Source organism: Mus caroli, unplaced genomic scaffold (genome assembly GCF_978045245.1).
Source record: "Mus caroli unplaced genomic scaffold, Mus_caroli_1 scaffold_9, whole genome shotgun sequence".
Lineage (NCBI taxonomy): Eukaryota > Metazoa > Chordata > Mammalia > Rodentia > Muridae > Mus > Mus caroli.
The window spans coordinates 49,962,452-49,984,621 of record NW_028227264.1 but is presented as its reverse complement, the minus strand read 5'-3'; the positions used below and the strand labels follow the sequence as shown (position 1 = coordinate 49,984,621).

At 36.7% G+C, this 22,170-nt stretch overlaps 1 protein-coding gene across 1 annotated transcript in view; it reads right to left on the bottom strand.

Annotated features, from left to right (window-relative positions):
- The window catches only part of Rfx6 (regulatory factor X6), a 52,158-nt gene extending 31,806 nt beyond the window's left edge, over positions 1-20,352 (bottom strand). Inside the window, exons 1-6 of the mRNA XM_021174814.2 lie at positions 20,133-20,352; positions 19,726-19,882; positions 16,087-16,210; positions 14,355-14,416; positions 4,364-4,441; positions 3,096-3,123 (exon numbers count right to left, since the gene is read on the bottom strand). Of these exons, the coding sequence (XP_021030473.1) occupies positions 3,096-3,123; positions 4,364-4,441; positions 14,355-14,416; positions 16,087-16,210; positions 19,726-19,882; positions 20,133-20,352 (669 nt within the window). The remainder of the gene's footprint in view (positions 1-3,095; positions 3,124-4,363; positions 4,442-14,354; positions 14,417-16,086; positions 16,211-19,725; positions 19,883-20,132) is intronic.
- Between the last annotated feature and the right edge of the window lie 1,818 nt (positions 20,353-22,170).

The following is a 22,170-nucleotide window of genomic DNA, read 5'->3' as shown; positions in this document are numbered from 1 at the left end:
AGGCTTTGTGCAGACAGGTATAACTCACGCTACCTTTTGCTTTGATAACCAACTTCCTCTAGCAAGGACTTGAAGCAAGACTTTGAGAAATATCTTCATTCCTCTTTATTGTAGTCAACCCTAACCACACACTCAATCTTTTTTTTTTTTTTTAAGATTTATTTATTATATGTAAGTACACTGTAGCTGTCTTCAGACACTCCAGAAGAGGGCGCCAGATCTCGTTACGGATGGTTGTGAGCCACCATGTGGTTGCTGGGATTTGAACTCTGGACCTTTGGAAGAGCAGTCGGGTGCTCTTACCCACTGAGCCATCTCACCAGCCCACACTCAATCTTTATACTAGGGAATTTTCTCAGCTACTGAATCTCTACTGCATTTTTTTTCTGTCTAAAGTTGAGTCCTTATTAGATACTCATAATATTTTGGTATCCATTAGATATATCCTTTTATGGAGTCTTCTGGTTTATACTTCTCTTAACTATTATTTTCTATATATTCTCTATAAAATCTATAGCTATTTTGATTGCTTTCAAAAATTAATTACAATAAAGATGTCTATTAGAATATAATATATACATATACATTAAATTAGAAAGAATTGGCATATTTATAACATCTAGTGGAACTAACCAGTAGTATCTCTTATAATTTTAATTTTGATATACTGTGCTTTTTAAAAATTATGACTGTTCTTCAATATTTCTGCAGACTCCTGTCATCCAAATTCTATAATTTCCTAACCATGTTTTCTAAGACTGTTTCCACATGTCTCAACAGAAGATCCAAGAGAAATGAAGTATTAACAAAAATTATTTGGATTTTCCTTCTTCTCCCAGAAAGATATGTAAGTAATATGTGTCTTTCAAAAGAGTCCTGCATATGGTGGGCACCTGGGGACTGCATTCCCAAAACTGGGAATACTGCTTTAGAACAACTGATCTTCCTAAAGCTCCTGCAACCCATTTCTTCCCATGCTGCTTCACAGCTGGTGACCTGACAGAGGAACAGCACCCATCAGAAGCTCCTTCCACTTGCTGTCATAGGGTTTGCAACATCCACCTGAATTTGCCTTCCCACTTTTCAGTTTGAAGGGAAGAGATATACCTTCATTCTCATGTTATGTCAGGATGGTGAGTATATGGGATTTCATTATTTATTATACATGACTTTGCAAATATTTAAACACTTCAGAATGTATAAGCAAACAGAAGCTGGACACAACAGAAGCCAAATAACAATTAGAATAAAAAAGTAAAGATGAAGAAGTTAATAAGCACAGTGGTTAATAAACTTCAATTGTCATAAATTTTTAATTCATAAACACATGTTTTAAATTCCACACATATATCTCCATACTACTTTGTCCTCTAGAACTTGTAGTAATATAAATATGTAAATTAGTTGCCTTGACTAATTACAAAGCAGAAACCCACTTGATGTTTATGCCCATGCCTCACTCAGCCTTGGTTGCTTTGGCTAAAAATCAACAGGATTGACAGCTACTCAATCTATCTCAGAATTATTAATATTAAAATAACCTAAAGATTTGCACTGATTATTTTTGTCCTTTCAAACAGGAATTGTCAATCACCTTAAGCACAAAAATAATTTTAAATTTTCAACTTTATTGTGCAAATATCATTTAAAAGTCACTTTAGGCAAATGGGGGTTCCACTCAGTGGTAGAAACTGCCTAATACATGCAAACCCGCTATTTCAGCCTTCTGCCTGCAACATGTTACTTAGTTATGAGCTTTTGGAAACCTCTTTCAGGGTTAGTCATCATCACAAAAAGGCATTACCATCGTTGCAGGTGCTTACACATATCACATGCCAAGGAGAGTTTATTAAATTTTTTATTAGCTAAATGTGAATTAGTAATGTAGTCACCTAAGGAGGAACAAGTAGATCTCAGACATGTTTTCCTTTTACTCTGTGACCTAAAATGTACAGCACACAGGGCAGATCAGGGGATGCAGCAAAGCTCAGTGGTCATATCATTGGATTGGAAGAACACCTGGGTGAAATCACTGACAACCCCTATTGACCTAATCTTAAATGAACCAACGTGTATTTCTATGTCAATATTTTTGCAGTTTCATGATTGTTTATTTAATAAAAGCTATTATTTCATTGATTAAGAAAGCAATCTGGATTTTATTGTGTAATTAACCATTAACTGTTTTAAAATTACTGGAAAGAAACTAGTCATTTCAGAGGGTTGGGGTCTTTTATTATTTTATAAGATAATATGCTTGCATTATTTCATCAAATAAATGGAGTTACACTTTACCTTGAGTTGTGATTTACCACACAACACATTACCATGTGCCTAGAATTCTATGGCACCTTGTTTTAATGATTAGTTAAGCCAAAGATAATGAAGGTCTTATCACGTGCCTAATTAGCCATGCAGTCCCTAATGGTAGTCTAACTCACTTAGATAAAATCAGTTTGCTGATCTGTTCTTTAAGGAGAGGTTGGAGAGGTAGCCAAGGGAAAAAGATTTCATATAGTGTGTGTGTGAGTTGTGTGCATGTGCAAGTGCATGTGTGTGGCTGCATGCATGCATGTGCATGAGTGCCTGTATGTATGTGTGTACATGTATGTGTGCAAGCATGTATTTGTGCTTGTGCAAGTGTGTGTATATGAACATATGCCTGTGTGTGTGTGAGTGTGTGTGTTTATACAGAGTAGCAGAACAAACAGCAGGGCAGTACAGCATTGGGGCTTCCTGACAACTATGAAAGCTTTTTCCTGAATCAGTATAGTTCAGTTAACAATTTGTTTCTGCATCCTCTACTTAAGCTTTTCTAGTCACTGAAGTACAAATTCTTAGGTCAGTTGTACCCTACTTTTCAATTTCTAAGTATATAGTATTAAACCACTGAAAATTATCCCTCCCAAGCAAACTGGGAGCTGTTGAGCATGTCCATGCAAAGAGTCTCACTCAAAGAATGACTTAACTGCATTTGGAGTTCTTGTTTTAAATTGGCTCCCAATAAATAACATTTACTTTTATTCTTAAGTAACAAAACTTTCTGACTTTCTAAGACACATAGCCGATGCGAAACAGATAAAAAGTCTTCTTACCTCATTCTTCAGTTTGCTCCCCGAAAACCTTAAAAACCATAAACTTTCCATTAGTTTGAAAGAAATTATCATTACAGCAAGATAACACAGAGTACATTAAAAGTAACCTGTTTTATAACACCATCACTGCTCAAATGTCCATAAAATGATTTGGGGGAAGAAATTAAAATAGAAGATATCTTAGGAAGTTGGGTAAAATTTGATATAAGCAAAAACACTTTATACTAAAGTTTTGTATGTGTCTTAGCCTGAATTTACATTTTATTGTGGTTATTCACCACTAACCTACTACTGTAATACCCAAATTAATCGTAGCATAACTCAAGTGACTAATTTTTCCCCTAAGATATTTTACTGTTAAAATTAGTTCTTTTTCTCTAAGTCATAAGCAATTCTCCATAACCGTGCCATGAGGAAATCTCAGGTGAAGTTTTAATTAGTCTGCTCTAACATTTTTCTAAAAGTTGTGTACCCAACTGGTCTTGTTGATTATAACCTAACATATTAATATCCTGCTCCTGATAGTTCCTGACAGCTTAAACAATGTGCTCTTTATAATAACATGGATTTTTGTCACAGAGACTCAAATGGACAATCATATCATACTGTCTTAATAAGCAATATGGTACTCAAAGATTATGTTGAGCAATTACTATAATAACCTTTTTGTGTTGCTAAGGTATTATTCAAATATACAGATTTTTAAAACAAGTCTTTTTTTAAAAAAATCACATTTTTAACTTTGTTTTTATTGAATCCAGCCTGGAAAATAGATGCAGCCTTATGAGTAAATGAAAATATTTAAAAGATTTCTTTATTTTTATGTTAAGTGTATGGATATTTATGGCTGCATGTATGTCTGTCTATCGTGGAGGCCTAGAAGACTGCGTTGGATCCTCTGGAACTGGAGTTTTAGATGGTTGTTAGTTAGAGGATATGAGTCTTTTGCAAAAACAAGTGCTCTTAACCCCTGAGCCATCTTCCCCAGCCCCTGAATAAATGTAAACTTAAAGACAATTCTCCTTCCTTGGATTCTCCTGCTAATCTCCTGGGGGACACTTGGCTAATCATTACTTTCTCATTAGCCATTAAAATTATATAATTTATCAATTAATCTAGACTATATCGTGGCAATGTTCATACTATACTAACATTCCATTTGATAATTAGAAGAAAACATTTTCATAGTAAGCAAAATCACAAAGCAATTCATTGAATAGATATCACATATACTTAAAGACATGAAGAAATATAAGTTATTACTTTACCTTGTCAAGCCCTTTCCAGAATAAACAGAGTGGTAATATGCACTGCTTTCTTTGATGCCAATCCCATAGTAATGATACCTACATTAAGATAAGAACCATTTCTGCATTAATGAAAGAGAAATGAAACTTAGGAATAACTGCACTAACCTAGTAAAACCTGCTGTCCACATGAAAACATCTGTATGAAGGACCACCGCCCATCTTCCTGCCATGCTTTCCAATCCATGTGCATCTAAGGTCAGGAAGTAGATAAAACTAAAAGATGAGAACATTTTCATTGGTCTCCACACTAACTATATTTTAAAATGTCACTTTTTGGAATTACCATATAAGTTTAAAGTGGATAGAGCAACAACAGATATCCACTTCAAGCCATTCTTAATGACATTAGCAATTAAAGAAAAACCTGGTTACAGTTGTTTTATACTTAAACATTTCCATGACCTAGAAAAGATATACTTCTAGAAGGTTTAGGCAACATGTCAAAATTCTTAAAAATATAAATCAAACAAACGAACTGATACATAGGCTATTCCTGTGCTATTACATTTATTTTTAACAATTTTTATTAGATATTTTCCTCATTTACATTTCAAATGCTATTCTGAAAGTCCCCTATACATTCCCCCACCCTGCTCCCCACCCACTCTCGCTTCCTGGCCCTGGCATTCCCCTATACAGGGGCATATAATCTTTGCAAGACCAAGGGCCTCTGCTCTCAATGATGGCCGACTAGGACATCTTCTGCTACATGTGCAGCTAGAGACACGAGCTCAGGGGGTACTGGCTAGTTCATATTGTTGTTTCTCCTATAGGGTTACAGACCCCTTCAGCTCCTTGGGTACTTTCTCTAGTTCGTCCGTTGGGGGCCCTGTGTTCCATCCAATAGATGACCGTGAGCATCCACTTCTGTATTTGCCAGGCACTGGCATAGCCTCATAAGAGACAGCTATATCAGGGTCCTGTCAGCAAAATCTTGCTGGCATATGCAATAGTGTCTGTGTTTGCATTTATAATGCACACCTATAATGATCTAGCAAACAGACTTTGGGATTCTTAGACTCATGGAAGTCCAGGTGAGAGCATGGTAGTAGGGAAAACCCACCATTACAGCACTTATCATTTTTTGGTCTGTTTATTGTGAGGGATAGGTACTGCACATCCCAGATCCTTCCACCACTCTCAAGTTTCCTAATGCCACTCTTCAGTTAAGGGTCATATGCGCAGGTAGGGTAAGGTGTGGATGATTGGTAGGGTGAGGTGGCCTCGTATGGATGATTGGGAGCAGCTCCCCAGAGCTCAAGGGAAAAAGCCTCTCAGATGAGGAATGTCAAGGTTCTAGGGCGAGAGGGGAAAGATGTAGTCTTTAGATCAAGGAATTCACTCAGGATATTGATTGCCTGATGACAGAGAGATCAGAGCCTTCAAACACAAGGACTGTGGCAGCAAAGCTGTTTCTCTTGACTCAATGTCACTTGAGTTAGACAGTGGTTTTAAAACTAACACACACACACACACACACACACATACAACACACACACACACAAATAATGTTATATTTTTAAAACAGGTATGAAGAATGATACATTGTAAGTCTGAAAAGACTGAGAAGATTTAAGCTATAAGTTTTGGTAGAAGGAAAACAGTAGCCTACTGACCTGAACAGAAGGCTGTCATAACTACTCTATTTTTATAGATGATAAAAGCTATACTATATGATATGAGACAAGAGAATCTCTAAGGTGTATTGAAGCAAGAATGAAGAAGGGAAAGTAGGAAGTGTATGAAAGCTCAAAACTATTGAACTGACTTTACATGTCTATGGAAAAAGAAAGAAGCTTAACTAATGAAGACCCAATTGAAGGAAATGAAGTAATAGAAATAATTAAACAGTAGATAATAAATAATAAACAGTATCAGCAGTACTTAAACTATGGGTAAACTAGCAGATTTATATGAATTTGGTCAGATATAGTAGTAGAATTCAGATTATGAACTTGGGAGTTTGAAATATTTCCTTTTTAGAACTTTAGAACTAAGGTACTATTATAATGTCATTGCATTAGAAGAAATAAAGTAGTGGTGTCCAAAGTTGAGAGAATCTTTTTAAATGGAAAAATATTATAACTTCATGTTCCTTTGCTCTTCAGACTGTAGTTTAAACTACACGTTAGCTACTTGATAAAACAGTACATGCTAAGTGTTGTTTCAAACATTGATAAACTTCTATCTTTTAGTTTCTCATCTCTAACCATTTTTCAACTTTTAATAAAATACTTCTATCCCATGGTGAAGTGGTTTGACATGCAATCTTTAAACAACTATACTGCCTTCAAAGGTAACAGGCAACCAGGTAAGTCCAAGATATAGCCATGAGTTAAAAAACTTCAAAGCAAGTCTATTATGTCTGGACACTGGGACAGTTGTCAGAATAATAATGAATGCAATAGACAAGAAAAATAAGACTAGCTGTTTATCCCAGTGGCCTCCTGAGCTAGATGCCTGCTGGTCTTGCTGTAGTAATCACACTGAGCAGCACTGAGGAAAGTATATTTCCAGATTTTAAAATTACCTGATAGTTGCATTAATTGCAGTTAGCTATAGTTGCATTAGTTATTTCAAATTGCAGCATCCTCCAAGACCTTGGCTACTGTGGATTTGTAATTTGTTTCCTATTTATGATATTAAGATTGTTTTCATATATATTTACTAGTAACTAGTTTTAGAACATGATTTCATTATTATTGGTGTTTATTTACCAATGCAACCATTAAAGCATGAAAGTTTAAAACCTGGAATTCAAAGTCAAGGTCTTGTGCACTTTATTCACTAGTCAAATGTAACTGACATATCAACCAAACACCAGGATTCTGACTTGGCCAGTTGCTTTCACCTCTACAATGCAGTCTCATGAACATGCCTGGCAATAGGGTATTAGTGAAAGAGAGAGTCTTCTTCAAATGTTATCTGTGTGCTAGATTGTGAGGATTCAGAGTCAGACAGGGGAGGGTCTCAGACCTTGGGGAGTTAACAGTCTAAAAGCAGAAAAGCATGCAAAGGAACTGCTTTGTCTGGCCTCAGTAGGAGAGGAAGTGCCTAATCCTGTAGAGATTTGATGCCCCAGAGAAGGGGATTGGGGGTGAGATTGGAGTGGGTGGGTGAGGGAGTAAGTAGATGAGGGGTGTGGGTGGGTGGGTGGAGGAGCACCCTCTCATAGGCAAAGAGGAAGAGGGATGGGGTGAAGAACCCTTGGAGGAGGGACCCAGAAGGGGGTAACATTTGGAATGTAAATAAATAAAACAATTTTAAAAAGGAAGAAATGCAATTCTGAATTAACACATGCTACACCAGTTGAAGACAATGATAGCAAATGATAATAATAGTTGCTATTTATTGAGTTCCTACTACTATAAAAACCTTTGTACATACATGATTTCAAATACCCACTGTCTGTAGGTAATATATTATCTCAACTTTATAACAAAGCTTGAAAAAAATCTGTGATTTATCTTTCCTTCTTTCTTTCTTTCTTTCTTTCTTTCTTTCTTTCTTTCTTTCTTTCTTTCTTTCTTTCTTTCTTTCTTTTTGTGTATATGGGCACATGATGTGTGTGCATGAGTGTGTGTATGTGTGTATGTGTGGGTGTGTGTGTGTGTGTGTGTGTGTGTGATGTGTTGGAATGTGTCTGTGAGTGCCTGTGTCTGGAGGCCAGAAGGAAAACTTTGAGGAGTAAGTTCTCTTCTTCCACCATGATGTCTAGAGACCATGTTCAAATAATCAGGCTTGGGGGCCAAGAGTTTTATCCAATGTGCCATCTTACCAACCCTGAGGTTCATTTAAAGGCAATTATTTAACAGCTGTATGGGTTTGAGGGCAAAATTCAAGGTCACAGTTTCACAGGGCAACTCTGTACTTCAACAGTGTATGTTGCCTTCATTCCTGAAATGCAGAAGATGCAACTAATTTTTTTTTAAAATCTCAAGCTTACTCACAATTAGAAATTATTAAGCCAAGTAGATTGAATACATGTGCATTCATACACACACTCTCTATGAGTCATTATGAGTTAGAGTAGCACAAATAGTCAGCATGAATCCCGCAGACCTGCAGCATTGATCAGGGTGTTTCATATTTGATCTTCCACGTGTAAATAAAGCCTTCTAGATTACATGCTTCCTGTAACAGGGAGTCAATAAACTTGTTGAATATTTGAATATATGGAAAAAGTTTTAAAACTAGCAATGTGTCATAAAACAGACTATATAAATTACTTGCCAATTAAAGTCCAGCAGATACAACCATGTATGTGTGATTGGCACAATCTAAAATTTGGCAAAGGTCAAAATATTTTATCACATGTGATATATGGAAAAATATTCAGTCCTTTCACCCAGTTACAAGCACTTTGTAATCTTAGCTGTTTCTGCCTGGATTACTGGCTCTCCATAAAGAGCTTGTGCTGGCTCCAGCCATTGTTTTGTTGAATGTCTTTCTTCCTTCCTGGGCTAGGATTGTTTCTTAGTCAACTTTGAGGTATATTGTTAGTGAGTGAAACTGCCTACCCTCTGAGGCAAAACTAATCTCTCTGTCCACTGAATTCCATTCTTGGCCATTTATCCCATTGTACCTTTATCCTTGTAATCATTAGTATCTCTGCCAATGGCTTAAGCACTAAGATTTGAAGATATCCTCCGGCATTTATCAATCTTTGTGTCCTATGCACTTGAAAACCAATAATACATAAGCATGCATCCAGTAATTTTTTCTTTTTTAGTAAACACCTGACATTGTGAATTTCCATGTTAACAATAAAACACTTGAGCAAAACCAAAGCTGAATGTTTAAATATTTTATAGGACCTACATGAGGTCAACAAAATCAGAAAGGAAGCTGCTGGTGACACAAATCTTGGGATTTTACTCTGTCCACTGCTGTGCTCCAGTGTCTCATACCTAGGTTCTTTGGGAGCAAACAAAACAATCTTTCCCCCCTTAAGCTTCCTTTTGTTCTAACAAAGCACCTGTTATCATCTTAGTGATGATTTAGTGTCTTTCAGAGAAGAGAGGAGATAGTGCACGAGCAACCCTGGCTTCCTAGAGTTAAATATAAACCCCGTCACACTGGGAGGAGTGAGTTCATGCAGGGTACGCACAGATTCTTCATCTCCACTGCAGCATTTTAAAGCATCGTTTGTCATTAGTAGATTTGGCTAAAACAAACCTCACTAAGAAATGTTTCCAGGAAGATTGCAACAAAGTAACATATGCAAGTACATGGTAAATAAGAATGAAATTTGCTTCACTGTTTTGACTTATGTATCTCTGTCCCCTTCTTGTTTTGTGGGCCATTCTAACAGGTCATGATTCTTTAACACTGTATGATTACACCCATTTTACTAAGGGAAACATCTTATAAATACCATTATGATTTCTGAGCATGGTTAGTTATGTTGTCTAGAAAAAAAAGAGTTTGTCACAAAATTAGTCTTTCTGGTTTTCTAACAATATTGTGTCCATTCATTAACACCACTGTCCTCTGCCGTATGCTTTCTGTCAAGTGACTGATCTTATTTATATGTTATGAACACAAAGGAATGTTTAATTAATACATGGACTCAAAATAACCATTACAGATTCTCAGTAGACTATGTGAGACTATTTCCTTTCTCCTTCGTGGCCAGCATGTTGACCTTCTGTCTAGCACTTTCCCTCATCAGCTGATCAGGATACACCTACGCTGACACTTCTTTTCCTCCTCACTTCTCATATAGAATTCCTGAAACATATGTTCCCACTGAGCTACTGACCCTGATGTTAGTTGTTTACATTACACAAATGATCACTGATAAGGAAATGATAGGGTTAAGCGGCTCAGGGACTTGCAATAACTTGCTGTGATAAGAGCAGCTGTCATATCAGTTTTTATTAACCCACTAAATCACCACTAATAAATAAGATAATAGCTTTTGTTCATCATGTCTGAAAACCAAGATTTGGTTGATCAAAGTCTACAAGAAATTAAAATGTAACTTTGATTCAGTCTACCTTGTACATGATATCTATTAAAGAGCAGACTTACAACATCCCTTACTTTATTCATCTTTTTTGAGCAAAGACACAAACAGGCTTTTTTGTTTCACTTATATCCCCAAAGGCTAGCCACTATCGAGACTGTTAATATGATGCTTATTAATATTAATAGTGAAAACTCTTTGATAGTGGATAACCTATCGTATCATTCTTTGTATCTCCAAAACTCTTTAGAACCATGCTTTGTACCTCAATTCCAGCTGAATGTATCAATTATTCCTGAAATGCTCAGAATCATAAATATGAATGATTTATTCTGTGGTGCCTATAGAATTTCATTTTTTGAAAACTTAAATTTAAAAATGTAAAAGAAACTACAGCTCTATGTACTCTTTTGGCATCAAAGAAAGGAGAAGAAACATGGAGATAATGTTTTCTGTCTTGATGTCTACTTATATACAGTTAATGTTATTGCGGCTGGAAAAATAAGGCTTAAGGAAGAGAAATGGAGTTCACTTGATTTGTAGACTTGGCTATCACTTTGATACACCTTGTCACATAGATCATAGCTTCCCAACCTTTAGAATCCATATATTGGTATGAAATGGAAAGAGACTTTATTCCATGAATCCAAGTACATCTGAGGTCAGTTTCAGAAACTGTGATACCCACTTCCTGTCCAGAACACAGAAGAGCTGTTTAGATCCATCTTCACCTAGCAGCAATTCCATCTGACATCCCAAACAAAATATTTAACAATTGATTATTCTATGAAAATATGGAAAAATTCAAAACTTACTCAACACTACAATAAAATGAGTTAAAATTCTGGTAGAAAGCGTAATTTCCTGATTTTTCTAAATAAGATTACTTCATTTATATTTATGTCTCAGTTTTCCATGTTTGCAACAGTAATAAAATATTTGTTATAAAATTTAAACCTTTAAATGCTAAATACCTAGCTGAAATAATAATTGGAAGATAATGTATTTACCTCGAGGATGCTTAGGGTTAAAATTAAGAGGCTAAGAGTTCATTGGTTGTGCAAATTTGCTTTCATACAAAATATATATCACTAAAATTAGTGACTAAAGATTAATAAAATAGTATTGTCTTTAAGGAAGAATGTAATAGTACTTAATAACTGCTTGAGCAGTACAAAATTAATAAAATCTCAATTAAAATATGAATAATAAACAGTTTAATAAATTAATTGTTTGGGTAGTATGATTGATACTAGAAACAAGTGGTTTTCTTAATTTTACTACTTGATAAATATATACTTTAGAGTCAGTTGAACCTTGGTATAAATGCCAGCATTGTTAGTGTGTTGTGTCCTTGTGGACTTAAGCAAGTCAATAACATTCTCACTACAGTGTCCCTATTTATATAAAAAAAATACATTTTTATCTTGTATCATTATTGAAAGGATTAGACCTAAGGAATGTGTGTGTTTGTGTGTGTGTGTGTGTGTGTGTGTACAATTCAATAGACAAAAACTTCATTGCACTGCTGATTTTTGATGCTTTCAGTCACAATTTTCTCTTATAAAAGAATATCAACATAAAGTTGAAAGGGTACTTGATCTTCCATTAATATTATTTAAATGTTATTTAATTCTTAAAATAATGATACAAGGTATCACAGCCCACTTTACTGATAAAGGCTGCTTGATCTATCTGTTCTCACACAGTTACATATGGAAGCATAGAATTCAGCCTGATTCGTTCAACTTTCACTCATGTTCCAACCATTAGGCATGATGTCTTAGATGTACTGTCTTCCACAATAAAATCTGAAGATGTCATTTAGAAGCAAAACCAGAAATGTTACCTGGATAAGTATAATCATATTAGAACATTACCATTTCTAAGATGATCCTTGCTATCTTTTGACATATTTTGTTTACACAGTGGACATTATTTCTACTTATAATATAAAAAAGCCCAAAAGGCTGATAGCCATGTCATAAAAAGCAAATGGTATATCAATAAGGCAGAAAAATTCAAATTGTTAGGCCTCAATAATGTCAATGGCTCTTAATTATCAAATAAGTTGCCAGAAGTCACCAAATGTTGCTATATCAACGTAAGAACTGGAGTGTGGCTGTGTCACAATGGGCAGAGTTAATGATTCATCACTAATCCTAAAGGCTCCTTCTGGGACTAATTGACTTTCTCTGCAGCCTGCCCACCCACCCTCTTCCAGATCCTGTCAAGAGGATTGCTTGTGTTGCTTTGCCTCTTTGCTCTCTGTCTTTCTACTTCAAACACTGTCTGATCTCACCTCTACTTACACAATATAGTACTTTAGAAACCATCAAACTAGACTGAGCCCAGCTTGAAATAAAGCTGACTTGGTTAGAAGGAAAAAGCCCCAGTGTGGTATTTTACTCTTCTTTCACAGGCCATAGTAATTTTTAAAGTACCTAAAAATCAGCAAAGTAAGTATTGATTGATAATAAATTATGTGTTAGACAACAGAAAGGACTAAAAATGAATGAGACAAAGTATCTGTCCTCATAATAGTATCTGCTTAGGAAGAAGGTAAATTAATATCATATTTAATGGATATAAATAAACAGCTATGAAAGTGCAAAGAACTTACCCAAATTAACAGAACAAGAGTACATTCAAAAGAGAAGCTTCATAATGCATACCTTGAAGTGGCTAAGCTTTCAAAATACATACATGGACAAGAGTGTCCTCAGCAGAGAAAGCTAACATGGAAGAGAGACATTTGGGTGATTCAAAAGGTACTGGGGGTGCTAATTTAGGGGCAGCCATAGCAATATACTGATAACTGAGAAGTAAATAATACGGGGGGAAAACAGGTTGAAACTAAATCATACTACACTTTGCATAACAAGGTAACAAGCTGTCTTTAAGAGTAAAAATCATGAAGTAGTGAGAAGAGACATATAATGAAGGTGCAAAATATGTACGGGATTTTTAAAATCTCAGTATGGAACAAAACAAAATATCTTCTCTTCCAAAATATATTATGGATTACATAATTAAATATTTTTGAATGCTGGGTTAAATAAAACTTTATTGAAATTAATTTCACTTATTTATTCTTACTTTTTTGCTATGGTTAGTAGAAAATTTTAAACTAATATGAGGCTGCATTATGGGTCAGCATCACACTGAAATTCAGGAGACTGCCTGCAAGGTAGAAGGATGGGAGGAAGCTGTGAAGTGACTCAGACTCCATAGGTCCATGTTCTGGGTTGAAGAGGGAGGTTGACAGAATGAGCAAGTACTAGGCAGTAGGCCAAAAAACAAGTAATTCTAGAAATAGGCTATTTGAGTTTTACCCAGAAACAGAAGTACTCTGGTAAAGTAATGTGCCTAGCTCTAGGAACAGCGACTAGTCACTAGTCTTTCAAGGAACAGCAAAGAAGATAAAAGAAAAGTGGTGGAGGGTATGACAGGTATGACCTGATAGATTTGTTTTTTAAATATGAAGATTTGATCCTGTTCAAAAATGTAAATGTGGACAGACGAGCCACTGGTGAGTATGGGTTAATGGAGATCTACAGAGAGTTATGAAAGAATATCCAAGAATTTCAAGGGGCAGGAAGCATATAGCTCATTGTATGTTTACATTTATAGTGAGAGATGAAAAAGTCGGTTATTGGGCATGCCATTTAGATTGAAGGGAGAAGATGGGATATTACATGACTGAAATGACCATCGGGATGAAAACAATTGAGGAGGAACTTGAAGCGTGTCAGGACTCCCCTTGTAGTATTGACCTTATCCTTTAGGGGATGTTGTCGTGTGTGTGTGTGTGTGTGTGTGTGTGTGTGTGTGTGTGTGTGTGTGTATGTATGTTAGTTAGTTCTTATAGTTGGTCAGCATCTATCTTACTAAAAAAATATGTGGTTCCATTCACTGATAAGACAATGTTACCTTATGTCTATAAGTATAAAGAGAAACCTAGTATTCTGTTCTTACTTTGAATGTCCTCTCGTTCCAAGTCTTCGAGTTGTTAGGAGGGGAAATTTTTGGCGAATTGTCTAAAAAGAAAGACAAGATTTAGAATATGTGTAGTTCTATGCAAAGTACTCATATCCTAATTCTAGAAAGTAAATGGTAAACCAAAAGGAACACTTAAAGTAACATGCATGTATTGATAAGAAATACATCAATTATCATGGTTACTTTATTTATGCCAAAGGAAGATTGTTTCAATTCCTTTATAATAATTCCATCCAGAGGTTTACCCATATTAAATATCCACCACCTTTCTGAAAAGATCTTTGGATCTTAAGCGAGCTCCATGGAAATTTTGATGGGTTAATTACTTCTAGTTTAATTGGACATTCAAGGTGCTCTATGAGTCCCACTTAGACATTATCACCATAGGGTAGGCTCAGAAAAATGATAGTGCTATTATGGGCATTAGAAGCTGTTTCATCCAACTTTAGAGGGTATACTAAGCCTTGAAGAGATTATTTATCAGCAAGTATCACAATAAGCTCATCACAGGCATGGCTAGATCCTAGGCCCCTTGAGAAACATTACATTGTCTCTATAAGAAAACATGCTTTCAAAATAATTAACTACTTTTTAGTATTATTTTATTTTATATGTATAAGTGTTTTACCAGCATGTATGTCTGTGTACTACATGTATGCAGTGCCCATGGAGGCCAAAAGAGGTATGAGATGCCCTGGAACTAGAGTTACAGAGGTTCATTTGACAAAGCAATCAGTTCATTTAACCACGAAAGGATATCTCCTACCCCCAAAATAATCTGCTTCTTTAAGGTATGACATTGGTCTACTTTTAAAGTGGTGAGCTGGCCAGAAAGAAACATGTCCATAAATCCAGCACTCAACAGGGTGAGCAGGGGGACCACAAGTTCAAGGTCAACCTGGGCCTGCTATATACCTGTATATAAATCACCTGCCTCAATCCCCTCCTGGGAAGCCTGAGGAGATGGACCATAACACTTGATTTCTGGACAATGAGTCTTCTACAAGTTAGAATTTGGACTTTGGAAGTGAAATATTTGAAATCCAAACTCCCTACAGTTCTACTAATATATCCCTAGATTCCCAGACAACAGATGACTGGTAGAGGCTTCAAAGATGAAAACTTTACCAAGCAATTGATATTGTTCTCTAGTTCTCAAAATGATATGAACATATATAAGCCATCCAGTGTCAGACTCAGATTCCCATCCTAGTGATAGAAATGTTAAATGACAGAAATGTAACCAATCCCATTATAAAATATGTCAATTCTGTGGCATAAACATAATCAAACTAAGAAAAAGATGAAGGCCAACTGCTTAAGTAATAGAGTAAAAATCTGTCAAAAACTCAAGTATTTGGACTGTATAAATAATAAGAAAAGCCTGATTTTATGGGTTCACCTTCACTTGCTTTTACTTTCCATTATAGTTTATACCAATCTCTTGAATTCATCCTCTCTGAAGAAACATGCTACTTTTGTATGGAGCTTGCTTTGAGCACACATTAGATCTGATATCCAGTAATCTGTGACTCAAAAAGAAAAATCAAGGTATACACATATAGCAGTTCCAGACATAAATTTCATTTATGCCTGTAAAGCAAATGTCTTAACATTGTCTAAGAGAACTCATTTAGGTAAATTTAGTTACACATTGTCTAACGAAAATATTAGTTATAAGGCAGTATAGCCAATATATGTCGTATACCTTTCCAAAGGTGGCTGCACAAGCTGGCTCCAGTTTCTCTTTCCTGCAGAAATCTAGGTAGTGAGCATAAAGAATGCACCGTGGGAGGCAAACTCCTTCACACACTATGTAATTGTCTTCAAGCCTGAGAGAAAAGGCAAAGAATTAGGTCAACCCTTTTCACTATTATGTCCCTACTCCCTCAATGACAACGTTAGTTTTGAAAAGAGACCATATAAAAGTGAGTTGATGAGTAGATACACATGGACTTTCTCTATTTTGGTTGCTATTTAAAATAATACCAGGATGAAATAAGCAAAAAAAAGTTATGTGCTATATATCTCAAAATTGCTAAGGGAGGAATTTGCATGTGATTTCCATTAAAAACACCATAAACTGCTGTTAATGTTAAGGAGTTTATATATATATATATATATATATATATATATATATATATATATATATATACTCCTTACACAGTTGTCACTATCCAATGTTTACATAATCAGAACATACCAGTGGACTTTAAATTGTGTACAAAGATTATGATAAGTGTCTATTAATTTCTCTTGGAAAGGAAAAATCTCTTGATGATGCCATTTTGCTTGGCAAGCTTTAGGAACAACGTCTCCAAGTCAGAAGCAGAAGGATGATCAGAAGTCGGAGCTGACACCCTCCTCACATCTGGAGAAGCAAGTGACAATTTCCTGAAGAGGGCCATCTCTAAGAATATGGCTGGTAATCCATAAGTGCTAAAGGCCTCAGTTCTACAATTTAGGGAATAAATTCTGTCAACAACCAATAAGATTAGATAAAAAAATGTCTAGTGTGAACTCTCAGCATCAACTAATTTCTTCATTTCTATCGGGTATTACTATGAACTTAGTGTCAAGGTGACCTGTCTAGGATCCTGACCCACAGAAGCTCTGAGATGATATGCTTGTGTTGTAAGTAAGTATACACATGGAACCACAGGAACACAAACAAGTCACAAGAATTAATTTTAGAAGAGTAAAATCCACAGCAAACAGCTGTTAGTACAATTACAATGTGATCTTAATGTAGTAACCACTCCTTCCAGGCCATCGTTTCAAATACTAGGTCTTACTGCTGTATAAATCTTCACTGTTCAGTACTTTACTCTTTGATCTAGGACTATGAATGGTGAAATTAAAGATGCTGTGTTTTTAGAAGAACCTCTTCAGCTCTTCGAAAAACCACTAGGCTTCACCCTGTCAAAGCTTATGGGCCCTTACTTTTATCCACACACTACTGAACAACAAAAGGTACTGTATTTGTTTGGGAAAGATACCATGGTAAACTCATTTCACTGAAGCTGAAATGAAAATGATCTTTCTACTCTTACACCTTTTTATTGCGATTACACCAATATTCACCTAAATTTTCATATATAACTGAGACAATATATATAAATGTCTCTAAACACAACCTACAATCCAAACCCTATAGTATAGATCTAACTATATAAGCTTTGCAAATCTGGGTAGATTTCCACTTAACTTCAACTACACGTAATGTAATAAATAAAATCTGTGTTGCAATCATCTGAATGACAACCTAGAAACCAAAGATTTTAGATTCTATTCCCCTTTTTTTCAAAAATTTCAGTAAATTACTTTTACTAAAATGTACTTATATGAATTTCATGTTTAATAAAACATAATTATTTACAACATAAGAGCAATGTAATATGCAGTATTAGTCAGAATAAAATGGATACATCTTATTCTTTAAGACTTTGGATACATTCTCTCTTCTCTCTCTCTCTCTCTCTCTCTCTCTCTCTCTCTCTCTCTCTCTCTCTTTCTCTCTCTCTCTCTCTCTCCCTCCCTCCCTGCCTCCCTCCCTCTCTCTCTCTTCTGGTTGTTTGTTTGTTTTTCGAGACAGGGTTTCTCTGTGTAGCCCTGGCTGTCCTGGAACTCACTCTGTAGACCAGGCTGGCCTTGAACCCAAAAATCTGCCTGCCTCTGCTTCCCAAGTGCTGGGATTAAAGGCGTGTGCCACCACTGCCTGGCTGGATACATACTCTCAATGCACACCAAATAAAAGCTAGGGAACCTGTTTCATAAGGTTCAGACACTAAATTATTTTTTTTTAATTAAAAAGATCCAAACCAACTAGGATATAGTATTTCAAAACAAATAAATTTACCTATCTAAAATTGAATAGCTAACTGACAATAAAAGCTGGAGTTAATAAGTCACATTTTTACTTTGATTTTCAGTTCTAATTTTTAACACTCCAACCACAATTCTACAGCCTCACAAATTTCTCAAAATTCAAGGAACTTGGTGTATTTTTTTTTAAATCTACAACATTCTTTTTCTTCAGAAGATTGGGAAAATGTGCTCTATAGTCTTCAAAAATGAACAATCTTATGAGAAAGAAACAGCTATTTAAAATTTCAGTTTAAAGATAGGAATATAATACCCACTATGCATTTATTTGGATAGTTATTTTTATATTTATTGTTTTCCCTTCAAAACTCTGAGTTAAGCTAGACATATGTATGTATGAATTTTGAAACACTCAAGATTGTTTCCAATTACTCAATTTGAATTGAAAACCTGAGAGTAATCACTCAAAATCCTTTAAAGTAAATTTAAAATTAAACATTATTTTCCAAATATCCTGATGACAGTAGTTGTTTCCTAAATATTCCAGATAGCTTCTTAATTATTTACAGTTTTGGGGTATTTTCAAGTAATAATCATGACAGCAAACTTTATCTATTAAAATGTAACTTTACAGGCATATTTATTTTCTATTTCAGACATTGAAAGGGTTCAAGCATATACGTTCAGAACATCCGGCTATAAAAATTAGAACTTAATGTTTAAAACAAAAATACAGTTTACAAGTATTTATAGATTTTATTTTTCTAATTCTTAGATAATAATATAGGGGGGAGAGAGAGAGAGAGAAAGAGAGAGAGAGAATATAACTTACCAGTAAATAATTAGTCTTTATTTATTACTTGGAATTGGGGGAAAATCTTGTCCCCCAAATGCTTCACATTATGCAACGGTTCTTAATGACACGTTCTTATTTAGATATCTTTTCCGTTTGCAGAAAGTATTATAAAACACACTTCATATGTAGAAGACCTACTGATTATTTCTCAATTTTTAAAAGACTTGGGCAAAAAAGTTAATCTGTGGTGTTTTACTATATTAAATCATGTATGCAATATGCTGTAAAAACTGAAAATTATTTAATCATGCCTGCTTGAGTGATTTTGTTTTCTGTTTTGTACTTTTAACTCAATCCATCTGTTTTGACTGACACAGTACCTGCCCTCCTATGGATTAAAACAGAGAGTTAAACGCCTTCCATTTTTCGCTGTTCTGAAGGATCATATCTCGAAAACATAAAAATATCAAAGAAATATATTTTATGTTCAGCAAACAATCACAGAAAAATTCATCACAGCTTACATGTGAAGAACCTGTGGCTTTAGCTTTTCATCAGGGTCAGAATAGGTCTCTGTGTGCATACGCAGTGCAAGAAAACAGGTGCATTTGTCGTGGGTCTTTTAAACTTGTGGAAGTTTTAAGGAGAAGCAAGTTGAGGAAAGCCAGGGTCTTAGAGACACGGGCTGGTGGACGTCAGCCAGTGCGGGTGACAGGACCAGCTTACCACTGCAGGGTGAGCTGCGTCTGCTTCTTCTTATCCTTCATGATCTGGGTGATGCTCTTCTTCTGAGAGAGCTGTGGGTCGGCTGCTTTGGTCTTGCTCTCCTGGGTGTCCACATCCTCTTCTTCCGAGGAAAAGTTGCCGTTGTTTAACTGCATTTCTGAGGGCGAGTGTAAGGAATGACAAAGAACAAGGGAACACGCGATCAGTCCAGAGACCTCCACACCCACCTTGCTTTGCACCCAAGGAGGAGCAAGGCAGGAGGTGAGCAAACCCTCAGAGTTAACAGTGTTTCTGGTGAAATGAAATGGTTCTGAAAGAGCAGCCTACTTTATGCGTATTCAGAGTGTTTCTTTTTTATTCTTGGACACCCTTAGGACTCAGCACCGCAGCCGGGCGAGTGGACTCACCTGATTTAACTCCCACCTGCAGCCCAGGATCTCCGCCTTTCTCCCCACTACTCCTAGCGCCCGTGGCTTCTCCGGTCACCAGGTAAGCACTGTCCTCAGGGTAGACCAGCAAGCCCTTGCCAAGCAGCTGCGCGCAGCACTCCTCCGCGATCTCGGAGGGAAGTTGGGGTGAAGGCTGCCCCTGCACGAAAGCTTCCTCCAGTTCCCGGACCTTAGCCATCCTTCCCACCGCCCGGACCTCGGCACGTCGCCGGGCTTGAAGGAGCACTGTGTAGAGCCCAGAGCCCCGGGGCGGGGCGGGGCGGGGCTGGGGAACCTGTGGCCGCTGGGCAAACTCCAGAGCCCCCGATGGTGGAGAGGGGACTGGATGAACAGGTACCGCACAGATGGCAGGGTGGAGGAGGGCGGAGGCGATGCTGCCTTTTTTCCAAGTGTTTCGCTCGGTCTTGGCAGAAGCTTGCTCCCAGTTCACTTCCACATTGGCTGTCAGTCAACGAAGGAGCACTTTCCCCTTCGTTTGTTCTCTCTTGCCTTGTTCTAGACCTAGGACCACTTCTCTACTGAAAACTTCCTGAAGGATCCTATAAAGCTCAGCTCTTCTCTCTAGTGGGACAAGCAACATCACTTTTCCCCATCAATTCTCAGGAGACTTTAATCGAGGTACCTGCCTGGTCAGCCTTGACTTGAGTATAGGGTGGAAGTGAACAAAACCCAGAGTACCCTTCCCTGGTCTTTGCACAGCCTGGGTCAGATGTATTCCCAAAATAATGCAAGGATTGAAGAGCACCCTTTTCAGTGGCTGGAAGACAGAGACACTGCTCTGTATTTTGGGTACTTAGGTCTCACATCCCTCTAAACTATTGAGGTTGGAGGAAAAGATACCATTCAAACTTGCATGTGCATCACTTACAATTCCTCACTTCATGCCCAGCAGTGGAACGAATATTTTCTGAAATTTAATAATATCTCACTCCCAAATGACAAAACATGTATTTGTTTCAAAGTAAGTTGGGCTTTCTATGAAGAATGGGGCTATGTGGAGATTTGGGATCCGACTGCCTGGCTGACTCACTGTTTTTTTCTTATTGTATTCTCTGTTCTTTGGACAAACAGGCCCTCCAGGAGAAAGAGGGATCCTGCCTTGGTTTCCATTGCTTCATCGCAGCTAACCCTGTATCTTCTTTGGGGAGATTAGAAAGCGACATCACCTTTGAGTTTAGCATGAAATAACATTAAACTGAAACCACACAGAGAAAGCAAAATGAGACCCAGAGTGGCAGCTGACTAAAGGGACAATTACAGCAACAATCCAACAGAGAGAGCAGCCTTTCCCAGGGCAGCTCAAGCTGCGCTTCTGTGACTGCTTCCTTTTCAGCAGCACTTGCTGGAAAAAGCCTCACTTCTCCCGAAGCTCATCTCACCTGCTTCCTTTGGATGCTGTACATTGGCTGTAGCCACACACTTTCCCACACACTCAATGTTCCCTACCTAGGATAATTAGTCTTCTCTGCCTACTCCTCTGAAAGCCTCCCAGCCTGCTTCGTGTGTAGGGCTTTTCTCTTTAGTGCTCAAGTGTACAGTATGCTACCTTTCCAGAGACACACTCCAGGGTGTTCTGTAACAGGAGTCCTCTTTGTGTTCCCAGCAGGGCTCTATCCACTCAGGTCACTCAACAATGACAAAAAGGTTCAGAAAATGACTACAATTTCTCCTTTAATTTTAAAATACAACCTACTTGATATCCAGGAGCTGTGTTTGTGTATGTGAGTCATATAGACACTAAGTGAATATTTGGCAATTTTCCAATTGAACTGATCAATGAAAATGCAAACTAATACCTTATAAGGCCCTAAACAAATTTTTGGCTGTATTTTTAAAATAAATTGTCTCTCTTATAAAACACCATTGAGATTCTTTGTGCTTCTCTTCAAAATTAGGAACCATAAATAGGCAAGTGAAAGTAAAGGTATTAAATCAGTGATCAATAATCCTCCAACATTAAAAATCCCACGACAAGGCTTCAGTAGTAAAATGCATC